Consider the following 21539-nt stretch of genomic DNA (forward strand, 5'->3'; position numbering starts at 1 on the left):
TGGCCCACCCGAACCTGGTTCTCCGAACTTGATTCGATACATCTCGGGATTTAATACTTTATTTCTTTTCTTTTTCAACGGCCTTCTGATCTACATTGGCAGCCCATTTGTCCCATTCTTTTTAAGTTTATATTTTGTTTTATTACATGGCTTGGTTGAATTCCAATGTAGAATGCGGTCTGTTATTTCTTGATAACAGACCGCTGCGGACTCGGAGTATAACAGACCGTTGCCATGAAAAACAGAGCGTTGCTATATGGACTCACAGAATTCTAACCGTAGACGGAGCGCACTATTTTCTTTGGCAGAAGCTTAGCGGAAGCAATACAATCGTAAACTATCAATAAACTCCTTTTTAAATCAATATTTTGTTTCAAAGTAGTGATTTATTTGATAGGTAGCCATGTAATAAGCGGGATAATGTATAGCGAGTCGGTAGTTATTGGGAATACAACCCCTTCAGGCTGCTCAAGATCCCTCCGCTTCGCGTCGGGCTCCCGATTGCAGCCTGTCGGAGACAAAGACTAAAACTAATACTAAAACTAATTAAAACTAAACTAAAACTAAGCATTTTCAAAAAATAAAAACTAAACTAAACTAGCAAACCCACGTTAGAAACTAATTAAAACTAAACTGAATTTGAAAACACAAAGTTAAAACGAAATAAAAATAAAAACTAATGAATAATGCAAAACTATAATAACCCTGCTGGATACGTGCGATATTTTCCTCAGGTGAGCCTGATAAGCCCTGAGTTCCTCCAGCGCTGTTGACGTCAACACCAGAGTTATGCCTCTGGCAGCTTTCGCGTTGGCTAGGTGCCGCCATCCCCCTCTGGGCGACCCCCACGTGTGTATTCCACTGTAAGCCTCTCTCGAGCATGTGTCTTTCCCTTGGCAAGCCAGTCTGCCACCCCTGGGGTTGAAAGATTCCACCCTGCGGGCTGGACACCCCAGTGTTCTCCGTATGCACCCCCCTCCGGGGCATATGTGTATTCTTAAGTCCCCCCTTCGGGCGGGCACTGATTGCATATTCCACTGAGATATGCTTCCCAGTGTACCTTGGTATTCCTGTGTTAAGTAGGAGTCCTTCGTCCGTGCTAGTCACGACAGGGAGCTCAGACTTACGCAGGGCACTGGAAGACAGCCGAGGTGGCGTGATTGGACTGGGAACCCCCTTTTCGTCGTCATTCGACGTAACTCGAAGTGACAACGAAAGGGAACGTCTCGGTTACGGATGTAACCCTCGTTCCCTGAGTAGGGAACGGAGACGTTGCGTCTTCCTGCCACTTCCGCTGTACCGCTGGAACAGCCGAGTTCAGCCTTGGCTCCTTCAGCGTAGAAACATATCTGCATGTTGCCAGCTCACTTCCTTTATACCCACATGGTGGGGCGGAGTTATGCTATGCAAATTCAGCAGACCCATGGCATTTGCTTGCCATTGGCTCGTTTTATTACTGTTCAAAGAGGATAGGCTTCTAAGCGAACCCCATTTCGTCGTCATTCGACTTAACGTCTCCGTTCCCTACTCAGGGAACGAGGGTTACATCCGTAACCGAGACGTTCAGTACACTTCTTTTTCACAAATGGAAGTTGATGAACCATATGGTTTCACATCAAGATCTACTGTAATGAATTGACAACACGATTAGAAATGCCTTAATCTAGTGTTCCAGTTGATTGTGCAAAACTCGTCTCCATTGATGCATATTCTGGTCTTTAGATAATGCTTCTAATGTATCTTTTTTTTCCATTCATAAGGTGAACACTTTTTTGAAAGTAAATTTCAAAAATGATTTATATCAATTGCACAAATGGTGTGCGATGTTCCAAATTTTAATACTTAGGGTTAGGACTTTGTTCAAATTACTAACCCTAAATATTTCATTAATAAGGTGTGGTGTTTGGTGTGGCCTGCACTACCATGGCCGTGGGTGCTTCATATATGGGAGGAATTGTGCAGGTATGTGGATTCTCATGTGGGTTCAGATGATCTGTGACTGCTTAATTTCCTGTCGTTGAGTATCTCTTTCCTCCTGTGCCTCAGGCGGCCCTCAGTATCCACGGCATGTGTGGAGGCCCGATGCTGGGCCTGTTTTCTCTCGGAATCCTGTTTCCGTTCACGAACCTAAAGGTTAATCTGAACTTCCATACCAGACTTGTGAAGGGGGTACAGACATGTATAATGGTTGGATTTAACTTTTAGTTTTCTCTCAATTTTAGAGATATATGAAACAATAGCAAACAAAATGTATAAACGCGTAAATTTTTTTACATCTCATTTACCAATGACATAATTTTAAAAGAATACTTTATTTGTCAACTTTGAACTGTCAATTTTAAGTGACATGTTGCGCATACATCAAATGCAATATTTAATGTTTCATAATGGTAAAATCTAAAAAATGTAATATAGCTGGTAATTGTTGAAGAGGTTTTTGAAAAAAAAAACTTAATGTGTATTTATGAGGCATTTTATATTAAAGCTAGGGCTAGAAAATGTTTTTCTATGAATCTATATGCTTTTCTATATAGCATAATTCACAAATCAATACGACAACATTTTTATTTTTTTATTTTCATAAGCTTGAGATAAATTTTAACAAATGCAATTTCCCCCTATTTATCTGCAGAACTTCCATTTTATAGAAATTATGAATGAGTATAAAAAATGTTACAGAGCACCTAAAGGGATCTGTCTGAGTTTTTGCAAAGGAACGCAAAGATTTTGCGAGCAAACACAAAGTTTCTCGGGGAACGTGCAACTTTTGCCAGAGAATGCAAAAGCATTGAATTTTTTTTTTTCGCTTCCCATCTTATATTTGTTTATTACCATGTATATCATTACATAGCTTATATTAAAAAACTTTGCATGTAGACTGGGGGGTGGGGGGTTAATGAAATAAAATGTGTGCTTCACTAAAGTTCATATTGTTCACATGCTTTGTGATTTGTGGTCTTTATCTTTAGGGCGCATTTGGAGGATTGATTGTGGGCATCGTTCTCTCATTCTGGGTTGGCGTGGGGGCTTTCATTTATCCAGCACCCAGCAATAACACACATCCTCTTGAACTCAGCACTGCAGGCTGCAACTTCAGCATCACAGCTGACGGATCCAACCAAACATCTCTCACCGCGAGCGCTCTCTCCTCTGACAGGTACAATGTGCTTTATCATTCTTCTGAAGTTAAAATACCAAAGAAATAAATTTATGTTTGTCAATTTCATGGGGTACAAGAGTCCACTATCACAGACTAGAAGTAACGACCAACAAATAAAATTAAATTATTACTTTTTCTGACAGTGATTATTTCTATCCTTTTTATAAGGAATACATATCTAGTTCAGTCATGAAACTCTGAATGGTGCAGGACCTTAAATTATTACATTGTGATTTTGACTGTGATTTTGTATATGTACATTTCTGAAATACATTTCTTAGACAGTTACCTCTGATAACAGATCACTCTAAATTGTAATATGGACTCATGCATTTTTTTGTAAAGCGCTATCCAAATAAATGTGTATTGAATTGAATTTATATGATGTACATTATCTCTGTCTTGTGTTCAGGTATTGGCTGGCTGATTCATGGTACTCCATGTCCTATCTGTACTATAGTGCAGTGGGCTTTATTGGCACTATAGCAGCTGGCCTACTTATCACACTGCTGACTGGTGAGAGCAACATTTCATTAGCTCATCTATTCAATCACATACTGGCAGCAACAAAACACCTTGAATTATTTACTGTATATCTAACAATAAAAAATCTGCTGCTCTCAGAGGTAGAGAAAGACTATTCATACCAAAGAACCTGAGAGCTGTGAATAGTCCTATCCAAGTTATTGTAAAGAAGTCATACATCAATTTATTCATACACGTATAATGCTAGGCAAGGTTTCTTGCAACATTTTTTTTTTTTTCTTTTTTTTTTTTTTACAAAAAGCAGACAGCTCAAACATCGGGTTCTCTGTTAAAATATCTAAACTATTTCCCACCATCCCTGTGATCCTTAATGAATGGTACTGTACATGGCTAATTGCTTGGCATATGAAACAAATAATAACAATTACATGTTGTGGTTTTGCAGTTGGTTCCGATTTATTTGGTGTTGTCTCATCTTCAAAGCAGCTCCCTCCATTAGCATTATATATGCATTATATATAGCTATGTTTCCTTAAATCCGATAATCACTTAAAGCTTCTATTCCAGCATCATATGCAGAGTGAGCTATAACCAAGCCATTAGTAGTTTGATGTTGAAAAGTGAGATGACCTGAAAAGTGTTACACACTGTGGCTCTGTAGTTCTTTTAAAACATTGCCATGCTTGTTTGAGCAACCCAACCAAGGGTTAGATTAGATTAGATTAGAGTAGAGTAGAGTAGAGTAGAGTACTGTAGAGTAGAGTAGAGTAGAGTAGAGTACTGTAGAGTAGAGTACTGTAGAGTAGAGTAGAGTACTGTAGAGTAGAGTACTGTAGAGTACTGTAGAGTAGAGTAGAGTATTGTAGAGTACTGTAGAGTAGAGTATTGTAGAGTACTGTAGAGTAGAGTAGAGTACTGTAGAGTAGAGTACTGTAGAGTAGAGTACTGTAGAGTAGAGTACTGTAGAGTAGAGTAGAGTACTGTAGAGTAGAGTACTGTAGAGTAGAGTAGAGTACTGTAGAGTACTGTAGAGTATTGTAGAGTATTGTAGAGTAGAGTAGAGTACTGTAGAGTAGAGTAGAGTACTGTAGAGTACTGTAGAGTATTGTAGAGTATTGTAGAGTAGAGTAGAGTATTGTAGAGTAGAGTTGAGTAGAGTACTGTAGAGTAGAGTAAAGTACTATAGAGTAGAGTAGAGTACTGTAGAGTAGAGTACTGTAGAGTAGAGTACTGTAGAGTACTGTAGAGTAGAGTATTGTAGAGTACTGTAGAGTAGAGTAGAGTAGAGTACTGTAGAGTAGAGTACTGTAGAGTAGAGTAGAGTACTGTAGAGTAGAGTAGAGTATTGTAGAGTACTGTTGAGTAGAGTAGAGTACTGTAGAGTAGAGTAGAGTACTGTAGAGTAGAGTACTGTAGAGTAGAGTAGAGTACTGTAGAGTAGAGTACTGTAAGAGTAGAGTAGAGTAGAGTACTGTAGAGTACTGTAGAGTAGAGTACTGTAGAGTATAGTTGAGTAGAGTACTGTAGAGTAGAGTAGAGTACTGTAGAGTAGAGTAGAGTAGAGTAGAGTACTGTAGAGTACTGTAGAGTAGAGTAGAGTAGAGTAGAGTACTGTAGAGTAGAGTAGAGTACTGTAGAGTAGAGTAGAGTACTGTAGAGTACTGTAGAGTAGAGTAGAGTAGAGTAGAGTACTGTAGAGTAGAGTAGAGTACTGTAGAGTAGAGTAGAGTAGAGTAGAGTAGAGTAGAGTAGAGTAGAGTAGAGTAGAGTAGAGTAGAGTAGATTGGATTTGAAAAGTTGATTAATCTCCATAAAGGGAAACGTCTCGGGTTACGACTGTAACCCCTGTTCCCTGAGAAGGGAACTCGACACTGCGTCGATAACGACACTTTGGGGAACGTCCCCTAGCACAGCGCCTCTGAAGCATAAGTGAAACTAAGTCAATCTTGATTGGTGTTGTGTCATGACGTAATGTGTGACGGTACAAAGGGACGCCGGCACACAACAGCGTTAGCTTCTGTGATGAAGCAAGTCGCTCCCAGGCAGTGTCTTGTTCCCTTCTCAGGGAACAGGGGTTACAGTTGTAACCCGAGACGTTCCATTTCAAGGGAACTCAAACTGCGTTGATGACGACACTTTGGGGAACGAGTACCCACTATGCCACAATGAGCCCTGCCTGTCCCAGTGTGAAGCCACTAAAGTGCCTGGCGTAGAAATGTGAAATCTAATAGCCATGCTTTTGGTTGAGTGAGCCCTCACGGCCAAAGGTGAAGGTAAACTGCGCACCTGATAGGTCATAGATATAGCCTGCACAATCCAGTTGCTGTTGGTCTGTTTGGATGCGGGAAGCCCCTTCTTGGGCGACCCGAAACACACCAGCAACTGGGATGCAAGATAGCCTTAATATTGCCTGGAGCAAACTCCACCCATGAGATATAGAGAGAGCCTGAAGATCTCCTACTCTCCTCAGAGAAGTTTATTTCTTCTAAAATCAACGATCAACTCCTTGGTGTTTTACACATTAAATTTTGGGAAATTTTCATCACACTATGTAACAAATAACTCACTTCTATTGTCTATAGTTCACATCATTACTTTGATTAATTAAACCCACAAGGGCAGTATTTATGAGAAAACTTTTGTAGACAACAAAATGTCTCAGTGTGCCTATAGCCAGAGGTATACAATGTAAATACGAAAGATGATAAAGCTGTGCCACGCGGCCCAGATGTGGGCAGGATCTGGGCCGACACTATGCGATGTCAAAGCAGTGGGTCTCAAATTATTCAAACTATGACCCACATTACCATGTTTTGGAATAGGAACAAGACACGATGTCTTCCACACAAGGACAAAGAAAAAATGTAATTAAAAACTGAACACAACTGATCAGCACAGACTTTCAAAGTATGTGGGTGAATACCATCAGAATCTGCTGCTTTGTTGGTCTTAAGTCAAGTCAAGTCAAGTCAAGTCACCTTTATTTATATAGCGCTTTTTACAATACAGATTGTATCAAAGCAGCTTCACAGTGATAACATAAAAATAATACAAAAAACAATTTCATCATCGTCCACCTTTAAGGCAGATCTATAATATTGTTGAATATTAAATGTCCCCAACTAAGCAAGCCAGAAGGCAAGGCAACAGCGGCAAGGAACCAAAACTCCATCAGGTGACAGAATGGAGAAAAAAACCTTGGGAGAACCCAGGCTCAGTCGAGGGCCAGTTCTCCTCTGGCCAACGAGTGAACAGTGTATGATTATGATTCAGGAGCATTACAGGTCAAAAGTCAGAATGAATCAGAGTATTTGTCCAGTTCCGGTTGGTTGAAGTCGGAGTGGAGAGGAGGAGAGACTGGTTGACACTTCAGGTCAGCGGCGTCGTCGTGTCCTGGCGCTGGTCCTTCATCAGATCTGGATACGGCCTGGTTCCGGTGGACAGCGGTAAACCTCGGGATAGACAGAGAGACTAATATTAGCGTAGACGCCATCCTTCTTATGATGTACCAAATACATCAGGATTTACGGGAAGTGTTCCCGGTCCCGGCTGTTCTAAACTATGCAGCCTAACATTAAATTATAGAAGTCTATACTGTGTTATGTGTATGCTAGGCCGAAGAGATGTGTTTTTAGTCTAGATTTGAACTGACAGAGTGTGTCTGCTTCCCGGACAATGGTAGGAAGACTGTTCCAAAGTTTTTCTTAAGGCACTTTAATTGCTGATGAACCTCATTCTCATTAATAACAATTGCTGGACTACAGTCCACATTACCACTCTGTACAAGAGATTCTAAAATCATATTGTGAGAGGCAGAAAAATCAAACTCATCAAACATAGCAAAAACTGATTTACCTAATTCACATTCAATCCAGACCAGCAAATAGTGTTTTAAACCGTTCCAAAGGCCCCATGTGTTACAATTAGACATGGGTTCTTCAACTCTTTCCTTATATTTAAACTAACTCTGTTTAATAACTCTTTTCAGCTCCCTTAGAGCAATTTTAATCTGGTCCCTGTCACCACTAAAAAAGCTGCTTTTTTCCTATTCATAGAAAAATACAATTAATTTACAAACCTTTCACAGGTGTCCTCCGACCACACACACTGTATTAGGCCCCATCCACACTACTGCGTTTTCGTTTAGAAACGGAGACCTTTTGCTACGTTTACACCTCCCGTCCAGACTACAACGGCAAAAACTAAGACCTAAAACGGAGAAGTTTAGAAACGCTGCCGACCCCGTTTTGCGCTTTGAATCTCCGGAGGGCGTTTTGGTGAAGACGGTCAAAACGGAGGACTTTACAAAAAATGGCGCAGAAGCTCACGCTCGGCTCTATAATTGGATATCATCAGTCATGGCGTATCCTTCCCTGATTCGTCAGCCACCCATCACATGACCCGTCCCCTGGAAGAAAACATACAAAAACAGCCTGGACTACATAACGTTAGTGACTGCAACATGGATAACGAATTACAAGCGTTACTGACGTTGATGTCTCTGCTAGCAGCTGTTGTGCAAGTAAATTCTGCATTTTACAATGCTATCACCGCCTACATGCGCCTGTTTACACCGGCACGCGCATGCCCAGTGTTGGTGAATGGTCACGTGATCCGCGTTTTCAGTCGTTTTAATGTGGACGGAGATCAATTCTAATATGCAGCTAAAGCGCTGGTGTGGACGGAGATCGTATTCATTTTAATTCTCCGTTTCTAAACTAAAACGCAGTAGTGTGGATGAGGCCTAGAGCCAATAGGCTGATTTTGAATTGCAGGAGAGTATCTGAATGCCAAAGATATTAAATAGTGGTCCGATTGCCCCAGTGGTGGAAGCATCTTTGCAGGATAACGAGAGTATAACTCTTCTTATCGTTCGTATAAACCAGGTCAATAATTTTACTCTCGCATGTAGGACATATCACCATTTGCTTAAAAGAGGGTAAGGTAGCAGAGAGTGAACTGTGATTAAAATCCCCATTAATTATAACCAATGCATCCGGGGAAGAGCGTTGCATATCATGGGTAACTCTCAAAATTGTTTTGTTGGCTAACCTTCCATTTCGGCGTGCTATCAAGACGCATAATCGCTTTTTGGCGTGTTTTTCAATCACATCTGGGGATATGGTTAGTTTCGGCGTAGACATGCACGCGGAATCACATGCAGGGATAATGGTTTGTTTCGGTGTAGACATGCACACGGAATCACATGCAGGGATAATGGTTTGTTTCGGCGTAGACATGCATGCGGAATCACATCCGGGGATGATGGTTCGTTTCGCTCAGAACATTTGACAGATGTTGTGCCGAATTTTGACTCCCTGCCAAATTATTACCCCCCTCGTTGAAGTCAGTACCTGATTCCCTAATCCTAACCGCACTTCTAATCCTAGCCCCTCACCCACAAATAATCCTAAACCTACCCATACTAGGGCGTAGACATACACGCAGATAGCTCGGCACTTGGCAGTGGCGTGTATGTTTACGTAAAGTCATGTCATGTTGCTCCTCCTATGTTTTTACCAGTCCTCTCTAAATCTCTGTCCAGTGTGCGGAGTGGAAATCATTCCATTTTTACATGAGAGTCTGGTATCCTATCAGACAGACGAAGTCTCCGTGAAGCACAGTAGGCTGCTCTGTTGAAAAAGGCGATTTCCCATTTTCACTGCAGGTATGTCACTGCATCTCCTTTGCGACCTCTCTTCCTGATCTTAAAATGGATTTCTGACAGATCGACGTCAAGAACAAATCCTCCCCCGGAAGCTGAAAGCCACAACTCCAATAGCTCTAGCCGGTTATAGGTGATGAAGGGTGGGCATCGCCTCGGTTCACTTCCGTCCTGCAGGCCCAATGTTTGAGTAACTCTCCAAAAGACTATTTCCCAGAGCCAAAAAAGGCAAACGAAAGTATAAATATTAAATATCGTCATATCGATAGTGTCAGAATTCAGTCCAATTTAAAAATCATGCATCCAATCATTAAAATGTTCTTTAAAAAACACATAAAACACATAAAAACAAAATGTACACACTCTCTTCATATACTGTAGGTGGCAGAGTCAACAGCAAATGGCCTCAATGTTTACCCAAACCACCTAACGAAAACGTTTTTAACCTTACCAGCATGGTTCAACAATGGATGTGCGACAAAGTTACTACCGTTTCATAAAACAGTCGTGATTAACTAGTTAATTTCTCCAAAGATGCATTCCTCTATGGCAGTTTAGCAGCAAATTATGCCAGTGTATGAGAAACGTCTCGGTTACGGATGTAACCCTCGTTCCCTGAGTAGGGAACGGAGACGTTACGTCGAAATGACGACGAATGGGGTTCGCTTAGAAGCCTATCCTCTTCGAATATTAATAAAACGAGCCAATGGCAAGCAAATGCCATGGGTCTGCTGAATTTGCATAGCGTAACTCCGCCCCACTGTGTGGGTATATAAGGAAGTGAGCCGGCAACATGCAGATATGTTTCTTCGCTGAAGGAGCCAAGGCTGAACTCGGCTGTTCCAGCGGTACAGCGGAAGTGGCAGGAAGACGTAACGTCTCCGTTCCCTACTCAGGGAACGAGGGTTACATCCGTAACCGAGACGTTCCCTTTCGTTGTCACTTCGAGTTACGTCGAAATGACGACGAATGGGGTTACCAGTCCAATCACGCCACCTCGGCTGTCTTCCAGTGCCCTGCGTAAGTCTGAGCTCCCTGTCGTGACTAGCACGGACGAAGGACTCCTACTTAACACAGGAATACCAAGGTACACTGGGAGCATATCTCAGTGGAATATGCAATCAGTGCCCGCCCGAAGGGGGGACTTAAGAATAACATATGACCCGGAGGGGGGTGCATACGGAAAACACTGGGGTGTCCAGCCCGTAGGGTGGAGTATTTCAACCCCAGGGGTGGCAGACTGGCTTGCCAAGGGAAAGACACATGCTCGAGAGAGGCTTACAGTGGAATACACACGTGGGGGTCGCCCAGAGGGGGAACCATGCACATGGTGGCACCTAGCCAACGCGAAAGCTGCCGGAGGCATAACCCTGGCGTTGACGTCAACAGCGCTGGAGGAACTCAGGGCTTATCAGGCTCACCTGAGGAAATATCGCACGTATCCAGTCCGTGGAGTGGAATGGCGAGCAAGCGAAGACACCTGAGCGGGTCCTAGCACCGGCTGGTTGAAGCGAGTACACGGGAGGACACTGGCTCCACTCGGAGATTATAGCTATAATCTGGCGAATGTGTAGGGTGTCGCCCAGCCTGCAGCTCTGCAGATGTCTGTTAGCGAGGCGCCATGCGCTAGAGCCCAAGAGGAGGCCACACTCCGGGTGGAGTGGGCCGTCACACCAAGGGGGCACGGTCGACCTTGCTGCTGTTGTAAGCCAAAGCAATGGCGTCCACTATCCAGTGAGACAACCTTTGCTTGGAGAGAGCCTTTCCCTTCAGCTTCCCACCATAACAGACAAAGAGCTGGTCTGAGGTCCTGAAACACTGCGTTCTGTCTAAGTAAGCACGGAGTGCGCGTACTGGACAGAGCAATGCCAAGGCTGGGTCTGCCTCCTCCAGGGGCAGCGCTTGCAGGTTCACCACCTGGTCCCGGAAGGGAGTGGTGGGAACCTTGGGCACATATTCAGGCCGGGGTCTCAGGACACGTGAGAAAAGGCCGGCCCGAATTCCGGGCACGCTTCGTCTACAGAAAATGCGTGCAGGTCCCCTACCCTCTTTATGGAGGCCAAAGCAACCAGGAGCCCTGTCTTAACTGACAGGAACTTAAGCTCCACTGATTGCAGAGGCTCAAAGGGAGCACTCTGCAGGGCATTTAGTACCACTGAGAGGTCCCAAGAGGGAACGAGAGGAGGGCGAGGAGGCTGTGTTCTCCTCGCTCCTCTCAGGAACCTGATGACCAGGTCGTGCTTTCCCACGGACTTACCATCAACTGCATCGTGATGTGCGGCGATAGCGGCAACATATACTTTCAGGTTGGAGGGAGACAGCCTTCGCTCCAACCCATCCTGCAGGAAGGAAAGCACGACACTGATCGGGCATGATCTGGGGTCTTCTGAGTGAGAAGAGCACCAAAGACGAAGAGGTTCCACTTCAACGCGTAGGCATGTCTAGTGGACGACGCTCTAGCGGAAGTGATGGTAGCCACCACCGCTGGTGGTAGGGTACTCAAACCTGCCTCGTCCCGTCCAGGAGCCACACGTGGAGGTTCCAAAGATCGGGACGAGGGTGCCAAAGGGTGCCCCGTCCCTGAGAAAGGAGGTCCTTCCTCAGAGGAATTGGCCAGGGAGGTGCTGTCGCGAGGAGTACAAGTTCTGAGAACCAGGTTCGGGTGGGCCAGTGCGGCGCAACCAATATGACCTGCTCCTCGTCCTCCCTGATCTTGCACAGGTCTGTGCAAGAAGGCTCACTGGGGGAACGCATACTTGCGGAGGCCCCGGGGCCAGCTGTGCGCCAGAGCGTCCGTGCCGAGCGTGCCCTCGGTCAGGGAGTAAAACTGGGCGCAGTGGGACGAGTCGTGGGAGGCAAACAGGTCTACCTGTGCGTCCCCGAACTGATCCCAATCAGCTGGACCGCCTGGGGATGGAGTCTCCATTCTCTCGGAAGAGGCTGAAGCCGTGAGAGCTCGTCGGCTGCACAGTTCAGGTCTCCCGGAATATAAATGGCTTGAAGCGACCTCAGATGCTTCTGACTCCATATGAGGAGGTGGCGGGCGAGTTGCGACATACGGCGGGAGCGTAGACCACCTTGTCGGTTGATGTACGCTACTGTCGCGGTATTGTCTGATGGGACTAGTACGTGCTGGTTCTTGAGCAGCGCCCGGAAGCGGTGCAGAGCGAGACGTACTGCCAGCAACTCGAGGCAATTGACATGCCATAGGCGGTGGGGACCTGTCCAGGAGCCCGCGGCAGCATGTCCATTGCACATGGCGGCCCAGCCCGTGGAGGAGACATCCGTTGAGACAACAACATGCCTGGAAACTCGTTCTAAGGGCACTCCGGCCCGAGAAAGCTGAGATTCGTCCACGGGGATAAGGTCTGATGGCAGGTCGGAGTAACTGGTACTCGGAACGTGCCCTGACGCCATGCCCACCTCGGGACTCGATCGCAAAGCCAGTGCTGAAGCGGTCTCATATGAAGCAATCCGAGCGGCGTTGCCGCGGCTGCAGATGCCATATGCCCCAGGAGCCTCTGAAAAAGTTTCAGTGGAACCGCACTCTTGCCCTCAGATTGTCTCAGGCAAGTCAGCAGTGACTGCGCGCGCGCGCTCGTAAGCTGCGCGCACATGGCGACCGAGTCGAATTTCCTACCGAGAAAAGAGATCCTCTGCACGGGGCAAAGTTTGCTCTTCTCCCAGTTGACCCGAAGGCCCAGACGGGCTAGGTGCCGGAGCACTAGGTCCCTGTGTTCGCAACCCTGGTCCGAGAGTGAGCTAGGATTAGCCAGTCATCGGGATAATTCAGGATGCGAACCCCGTGCTGCCGTAGCGGCACAAGGGCTGCCTCGACGACCTTCGTGAAGACGCGAGGAGACAGGGCCAACCCGAATGGGAGAACTGCGTACTGGTATGCCTGCCCCTCGAAAGCAAACCGCAAGAACGGTCTGTGTCGAGAAAAAATGGAGACATGAAGTAGGCGTCCTTCAGGTCGATCGCTGCAAACCAATCCTGTGGCTGCACACATTCGAAAATGCGCTTGGCCATGAGCCTCTTGAACGGAAGCCTGTGAAGGGAACGGTTCAAGACGCGCAGATCCAGGATTGGCCGTAACCCACCGGATATCCTGGGGACAATGAAGTAGGGCTGTAGAAGCCGGACCTCATTGCGGCTGGAGGGACAGTCTCGATCGCACCCTTCGCCAGCAGGGTGGCGACCTCCGCTCTCATGACAGGGGCATAGCCACCGACCATAGTAAGGCGGACTCCCCTGAAGCGGGGAGGAGACCGTGCGAACTGAATCGCATAGCCGAGCCTGATGGTTCGCGCAAGCCAGCGGGACAGGGGGGAAGCTCTAACCAGGCTCCCACGGACTGTGCCAGCGGGGTCATGCGAACGACAGACGTCCCCCCGGGGGTGCAGCGAAGCGGAATGACCGGCCCAGACGTGGGTGGCATAGCGGCCCGGTGTGGGGGCACGGTCATTAGCCGCGTCCTGCCAGAGGAGGCCAGGGAAGGACCAGCGTTCCACAGGGGCGTGCTCTGGCAGGGGTCTGGCGACAGAGGGGGACGAGAGTGGCGAGGCCCGTGAGCGTGCGCACTGTCATCCGAGAACTCTGTGACAGAGGAGGGCGAGAGTGGCGGGACCCGAGGGTGGCGCGCACTGTCGTCCGAGAACTCTGTGTGCTCAGAGATGGGAGAGACAGTTCTTTGGAAAAAGAGGTTTTCCCCCGGCCCTCCACCGGGGGAAGGAGTGGCCCTGCAACCACCTCCTAGAAAGAACTGCAACCCATCTCTGAGCTGCCCGTAACGGGAGCACCGCATTGCTGCGGGGCTGGTACGGGCTGGGGCGCCTTCCTGCGACTACCTCCACGGCACGGCCTGGGTGAAGGGTGCTGCTAGGGCCGGCAGGGAGTGTCGCAGGAGGGCGCCCTCGGCGGCGAGCGGAATGAGGCAGCTGAGCCGGCGGCTGAGCAGCTGGCCGCGGGATCAGAGCCTCAGTCCGCTCTGGGCAGCCGAGAACTCTGGGCAGAGTCCTCGACTGCGCCGCCGAGGAGGCCAGTCTGGGATATGGGGAGTTGAGGAAGCGGCTTCGCTCAGCCTCGCCCATATCAACCAGACTAAGCCAGTTTTTGTCTCTGGACCACATATGTGGACATCACCTGACCCAGGGAGCGTGTGGTCACCTTCGTCGCCCGTAGAGCGAGGTCGGTGGCGGCACGCAGCTCTTGCAAGAGCCCTGGACCAGCCCTACCCTCGTGCATTAGCAATGAGCACCCCTGGCCTGGTAGACCTGAAGGATGGGCATAGCATGCAGTGAGGTGGCAGCCAGCCCCGCAGCTCTATAGATCTCTGCCACCGGAGTAGACAAAAACCTACATGCTTTGGGGTGGGTGGGTGCTTAGGGCCGCCACGCCAGTGGAGGCGCTGTGGGGACACAGTTGTGTTGCCACAGAACACTCCATAGGGGGAACCCCAGTGTACCCACTGGCCGCGACCTCATCGAGGGCAGAGAAGGCGGAAGAGGCCGCTGAGTAATCTCATGACCTCTTCATGCACGTCCAGGAAGAAAGGAATTGGGGGCGGGCCGACGTGTGCCGGTGCGTCCCCAAAAACCGATCATCAGCTTTAAGCACTTGGGACATGGCGGAGGGTTCCACACAAGCCCAAATGCTCGCGACTGCCCGGGGAAGCATGGCAGAGTTCTGGTTCAGACTCGGGCAATGCTGGCACACCCGGAGGAGGCAGCACAGCCGAGTCTTCTCCAGCGTACTCACGCCCACCTTGTGATGCGGCGATAGACAAGATTTCATCTGCCGGGGCATCGAATGAAATGCTGGACCAGCCCGCGACCTCTGGCCGGGACTGGTCAGCGATCTCATCCGGATACCACACGGGTTGCAATGTGAAGAGGAGCGTGTGGACCGAGGATAGATCGTCGGGTTGGTTCCACACAGCAGCCTCTGATCACCCTGGCCACCAGCCGAAGTATTCCCTCTTGCGGAGAGAATAGATCGGGGTGTGGATGAGGGGACTCTCTCTCGAGGAGGTCATCGAGTCTCGATCGTTACATTGCGATGGTCATGTCCCCGCAATGAGAACATGACGCATCCACGAACGCTGTCTGTGCGTTTGCCCAAACACATCAGACAGCGTCCGTGCCCATCAGCTGATTTAATCTGTGTATCGCACCCAGAAACACACGGGCGAACCGTCTTTAAAAAGACGCGCCGCGTGCAGCTCTTTTAGAGAGATAAAACTCAAACAGCAGTGTTGAAGCGCCCAGGGAGAGACACACGACTGGCAGACCACTGCGCAGATCGGCAGGCAATATGAAGCTCGCTGGAATTCGCCGTCACACCAACACTTCTGAAGAGTAGCTCGTCTCGAAGAGTGAAGAGAGATGATCTCAGAATGGCTTGTGGAGTGAAGAATGCTCTTGGCTCCGAAAGCGAAAACATATCTGCATGTTGCCGGCTCACTTCCTTATATACCCACACAGTGGGGCGGAGTTACGCTATGCAAATTCAGCAGACCCATGGCATTTGCTTGCCATTGGCTCGTTTTATTAATATTCGAAGAGGATAGGCTTCTAAGCGAACCCCATTCGTCGTCATTTCGACGTAACTCGAAGTGACAACGAAAGGGAACAACAACAAACACTGCGACAATCTGTAGTTTTTTACAGATTTTGTTACAGATAACATTCATTATTTTAACACTTTTAGACCTTTGGCATACTATTTTTAACATGTTTTGATTTGGGATGCATTGAATCTGCTTTTTGGATAACTTGAAATTTTCCCATTCCCTACTTGAAAATGCCCATTGGTATGATGCTTAAAGTTGGACAAAGTTGAGGCAGATCGATCAACTCTGATTTCAATGAGAAGCTTCATTTAATGTCCCTTTCTAGATGACAGTGAATAAAGTGAAGTTCCAATGGTTATTTTCAAGTGGAGATGGGAGAATTCCAAGTATGCAGCACAGAATGACTGCAACGCTTTGAGGTCAGAAGTAGGATATGTATTACCACCTCCAATGTCATCTATCTTGCATATTGTGTGAATTAGGACATAGCCATAATATTTGTCTAACGTCTAACTCCATATTGCTTAACTGTGACAGGAAAAGCCAAGTTGTCCAACAATGTGAGCAATCTTAATTCACCCTGACACTACAACCAGTATGCTTTATGTATGTATGTTCCAGTTTTCTGCACAATAAATGGCCTGGGTGAACTGAGAAAGGAGCTTTATTTTGAGAAATTAGATAAATTGTTGTATATAACTGAAATTCTGGTGTCTGCAGGACCAATGGACCCCAAAAAGTTGAAGCCAGGAATGACTCGATCAATGAAGGACGTGATCTGCTTCTGGTCTGAGAGATTCATACACGCAGATTTTAGTGAAGACAAAGAGGTACATAGCGTCTTTTAGAATGTGCCTTTGAGTTATCTGAATGCAACCTGAACCTTTCTTTGCTTCTATTAGGATGTGGGAGACTTTGCCAAGGCATGGGAGAAACATCCAGACCAGGAAGGTGTCATAAAAATGGAGACGGTCAAGAGCAGTGATGATAACCTGCAGGAAAATGCGTATACTAATGCTGCCTTTGACCATAATGAAACTAGTAAGGTTCAAGTAAAGCTGTAACTTTTTGAGTTTAGTATCATAAATGTAAATACACGGTCAATGAAGTCAAAGAATACATCAGCTATTTAATTTAAAAGATACAATCAATATTTTATTACAGAAAAGTGTGATCCAAATCTATGTTACATACATGTTTTGTACAACTCTTGTATGCATACTGTTATTCGCTTTACACGTAAACAAGGACATCATATACAAAGGAATCTCATAAACAGACTTTATATCATAACTATAAAAAATAAAATCATGTGGTGTCATTCAGAGTTGCATTGAACATTATTCAAGGTGACTTCATTTGCCAGATAGAATGTGCTCCTGGATCATCATCTTAAAACCTGCGGTGCTCGTTCCTGTTCCTGGAATATATTTCCCTGCAAAATTTCCCTCCAATCCTATTCAATTACACTTGAAACAACTAATTAGGATCTCCAGGAACACTTGATAATGGCAAACTGGTGTGTTGGAGCAAGGTTGGAACTCTATAGAAAGGTCAATCTTCAGGAACAGGAATGAGCACCTCTGCCTAAAACTCAACTTTAAGTCCTCCCTTGAATCCCTAATTCTAACCATTAACCCCGATCCTAACCCATGGCCCTACCTCCTATTCTTAAGTAACCCTAACCTGTAACATTAATTTTAAACTCTTAACTCAAATCTCTATTTTTAAAATTGACTCTAAACTAACCCTAACCCAAATTTCTGGATTCTAACCTTTGGCCCTAACCACTATATGAACCTTTCAATCCCAATCCTTCGCCCTAACGATTCTCAACCTCCAACTGTAATGCCTGGTACACATTGTACGATTTTGGGTTGTCCCAGACAAAAGAAGACTAATCTTGGTGATTTCGTGACTCTGAAACGGTGGTCCTACGTCGTACAGTGAGAGGTACAGAGAGAATACGGCTGATCATCTCAAAATGTTTTTGCTGCTACTACTGTCTGCTGAATAGCCAATAAAAATGCAACATGAAGTGGCGTATTGATCAACACGACAAAAACTTAAACTACTTACCTCGAGCTCCATTTACAAAATTGGCTGTTGGCATGCCAAGTCGGCCTCTTTATCCTAGCCATGACCATGTCCATATTCTCCTCTTTCGGTTCCTCCTCTTTTTTTTCAGTGCACACAAAAAACACATTTGCCAAAGTGCGATTCATCTTGATCTATTTGTTTACCACTAGAGCATGCTAAGGATGTTTTATTCTTCTATACTAACTTGTGTAGTAGCTTACGATTCAATATGTGTCATCATCGTACAGTCTACATACATGTCCTACCCAAGTTTGTTAGATCCATGTCGTACAGTGTGATTTGTAATGATCTTATAGGATTGCCGAAATTGCACATTCTGTAGCAGGCATTACATATACTGCCAGTGCTCAAATTAAAGGTGCAGTAAGCGATTTCTGAGAAATGCTATTGAAAAATTAAATCAAATTTGCTAATGTCTGTTCTGTGTGTGTGCTGAAAAAAAAAATGTTTGTACATAGTCCTGGCTGTGTAAATAGGAGATTCACCAATCCACAAAGCACCACAACATTCTTGTCAAATATCATGGGCCCTATCTTGCACCCAGCGCAATTGACTTTGTACACCAACGCATGTATCATTCCTATTTTGCACCTGCGCACAGCGGACTTTTCCCTCCACAGACGCACGTCGGTAAATTAGGGAATGAACTTGCGCTCGCGGGGGGGCGGTTCGGCGAAAAGAGGCGTGTTCCGGCGCAAAACTTCCCTGGTGCTATTTTCCAGTTTTAGAAAGCAATTGCGCCACTGACCAGGAAAAACCCAGTCTAAAGACAGTGGCGGGTTGCGCGATAGTCATATGGTATTTTAAGGGCGCATGCTTAGTCATAATGTAGCGTGTTAACGCGCATACACTTTGATTCTCTAATATAAACAGACGCAGCAGTTTTCATTTCTGCAAATCATACATTATTACAAGGAAAAATATTAACACACGAGGGAAATCATTGTTGTGTCCATGAAGATGTGAAAAAAATCTATCTAGATAAAAAATAATAATAATCTAGATTACACATTTACCCAAATTATACGCCTGTTTAACCGAAGCTAATTTGGGTGGGTTTCTCCCACCATCCCCAATGTCACTTCTCTGTGTTTTACGGCCCTGACGAGAACGTCGGTCTCCTCGGCTGTGAACCGCTCCTGGCGTGCGGCTGGCAAATCCGCCGTTATAATAGCAATCCGCCATGGAAAAGGCGCGCCTGCTCTTAAAGGGAATGTGAGAGGACGCTCTGATTGGTTTATTTCACGCTACGCCCAAACCACACCTATGAATAATGAAGCTACTTCAGACCAACCCCTTTTAGATTTGCGCCGGGCGCAAGAGGCGTTTATCCCGCCGGAAAAATAGCAACAGAGCCGGGATCCGCCCACAAAGTTACTTACGTTTCGTGTTTGATGCTTGCGTTTCAGATCGTTACAATAGGGCCCCAAGTGTTTCTCAGAAATTGCTTACTGCACCTTTAATCTGTTACATTTCTAAAAACCTAACCAAAACTAACCCTAATATCAGAGACCAATTTTTTGTCAAGAGCCAACCTCAGCTCAACCCCATTCAAAATTAACATAATCCTCCCCCTTGAATCACATGTCCAGGAGCATTGTGGGATCTTGTAAACTCTCTTCTCAGACTTTAACATATTGCATCAATCCAAAAGAATCTAATTGGCGACATGCCAAAATATGAACACATTCATGAATCCGTGAACTTTATTCAGAATGGCTTCGCGAACAATTTGCACAAAAATGAATTTTGATCATGTTTCATAATGAGGCCCATTGGCTCCTACGTACAAGAGTCTCTCTGCCATTTGAATATCATACATATGCATTATGTAAATTGCACAGAACTCTGAAATGGAATTTTGAATTTTAAACGTAAGCAGTGAAATGTTCCAGCAAAATAGCATCCATCTTTTTAATAGTCACAATCGAATTGCTTTGAATTAGACCGATGATTGATGTTTCAGGAATCAAGTCACTAGTCTGTGTAAGATCTGTTAAGCATTGACTATGATGTTATAATACATGCTGTTACTCATTACTTCTAAACAGTTTTATTGTTTCATGTGCATTTCACAGGCATTTTCAACGAAGACATGTTATACACTACCAAGCATGTTTGATAAACCCTGAATAACATTTGTTGCCCAATAGCCTGTACACATGTTAATGAGATCGCCACAAACCCATTAACAGCTGATCATTCATGATGATGAACCACTACAACATGTACAGATCTCAGATCAGTCTTCTCTGGTTTAAGCAGATATAGGCCATGCACACTTCACAGTAAAAAGTGCACAAAAAATACACAAAGGTTTGTCAAGAGCCCTAGATGGGCTTGGGCTCATAAATCAGGTCATGCATAGATTACACAACACCAAGAGAATGGTGTGTTACATTAAAGACTACTTCCAGTTTAAGATCGGCCTCACACTTTCATTCTACTGAGAACTACTGGTCTTGCTTAGCATCCATAACTTACATAGCATCAAAGCAAAATTTAGCTTTCTAATACAGTGGTTCTCAACTGGTCTTGATTTGCCCTAAATGGTGACCCAACACCATGCAAAAAATTGGGCTGTCCACACCACATCCCTACCGAAGTAGACCAGGGACTAGTTTGTGGGTTGTGACCCACCAGTTGAGAACAACTGTTCTAATAAACTACACAGTGATCATTTTTAACACAGATTTTTATTTAAACCGTGATTCCTGAAAAGAGTTAACAGAAAATAAATTACGCTCCTAAAGTGTTTTCATGAAATTAAACTTAAATTGGACTTTTTCCAGTTTAGTGAAGTATCTACAGTATAAGGCAAAAACACAATTTAAGCTTCATTTGTGTGCATACTATCTATACCCATATGGGGTCTGTACCCATGCAAATAGAAAGTGCAAAAATATATACCTAACAAATAAATACTTGATTTGAAATAGGAAAATATGGTAGAGTTCTCTTCTGCAAACACTCAAATAGCCTGAGGAGGACAGATGCAACGACTGTGTTCGAAATTGAATACTAGTGTACTTCTTGAATACGTACAGCATACTGCATAGTATACACTGTAATGTGCCTAATGGTGCGTTCACAGTGGACGCGAATAGCGTGTCAGGCGCGAGTGATTTCAATGTTAAGTCAATGCAAAGAGGCGTTATGCGCGTAAAAAAATCCTGCGGCGCGAATGAGGCGTAGAGTGCGGCGCGGTAGACGCGGATTGAGCGTCTGGCGCGTTACGCGCGAATGATATTATATAGTGCTTTTTGTGCATTCACGCGTTTGACGCGAATTCTTGTCTGCCGCCCGAGTTGAAAAATCTGAACTTCTGCGTCAATTCGCGCCGCGTTAGCCAATCGAAGCCTGCTTGCTGCTGTCACGTGGTGAAGTGACGTGATAAACGGGGGAATGCCTGATGTCATTTTAAATGTTTGGCCTCAATAACTTATGTTTGGCCTCAATAACTTATGTTTGGCCTTAATAAATTATTTTGTAATGACTAAATGCCCGCGTGAAAGAAGGAATGACATTGTTCAGATGTTAACTATGAATGTGAC

The 21539-nt window shown here is 45.5% G+C and overlaps 2 protein-coding genes across 2 annotated transcripts in view; one reads left to right on the plus strand and one right to left on the minus strand.

Annotated features, from left to right (window-relative positions):
• Positions 1–17209, plus strand: part of slc5a12 (solute carrier family 5 member 12) — a 38370-nt gene extending 21161 nt beyond the window's left edge. Inside the window, exons 10-15 of the mRNA XM_079603007.1 lie at positions 1895–1962; positions 2047–2133; positions 2970–3157; positions 3573–3676; positions 16606–16715; positions 16788–17209. Coding sequence (XP_079459133.1) covers positions 1895–1962; positions 2047–2133; positions 2970–3157; positions 3573–3676; positions 16606–16715; positions 16788–16949 — 719 coding nt within the window. The 3' untranslated portion in view covers positions 16950–17209. The remainder of the gene's footprint in view (positions 1–1894; positions 1963–2046; positions 2134–2969; positions 3158–3572; positions 3677–16605; positions 16716–16787) is intronic.
• The window catches only part of LOC306993340 (uncharacterized protein), a 179676-nt gene continuing 165141 nt past the window's right edge, over positions 7005–21539 (minus strand). Inside the window, exon 2 of the mRNA XM_079603044.1 lies at positions 7005–7098. The gene's annotated coding sequence lies outside the window, so the exon portion shown is untranslated. The remainder of the gene's footprint in view (positions 7099–21539) is intronic.

The sequence above is a fragment of the Phoxinus phoxinus genome (assembly GCF_949152265.1).
Source record: "Phoxinus phoxinus genome assembly, chromosome: 25".
Classification (NCBI taxonomy): domain Eukaryota; kingdom Metazoa; phylum Chordata; class Actinopteri; order Cypriniformes; family Leuciscidae; genus Phoxinus; species Phoxinus phoxinus.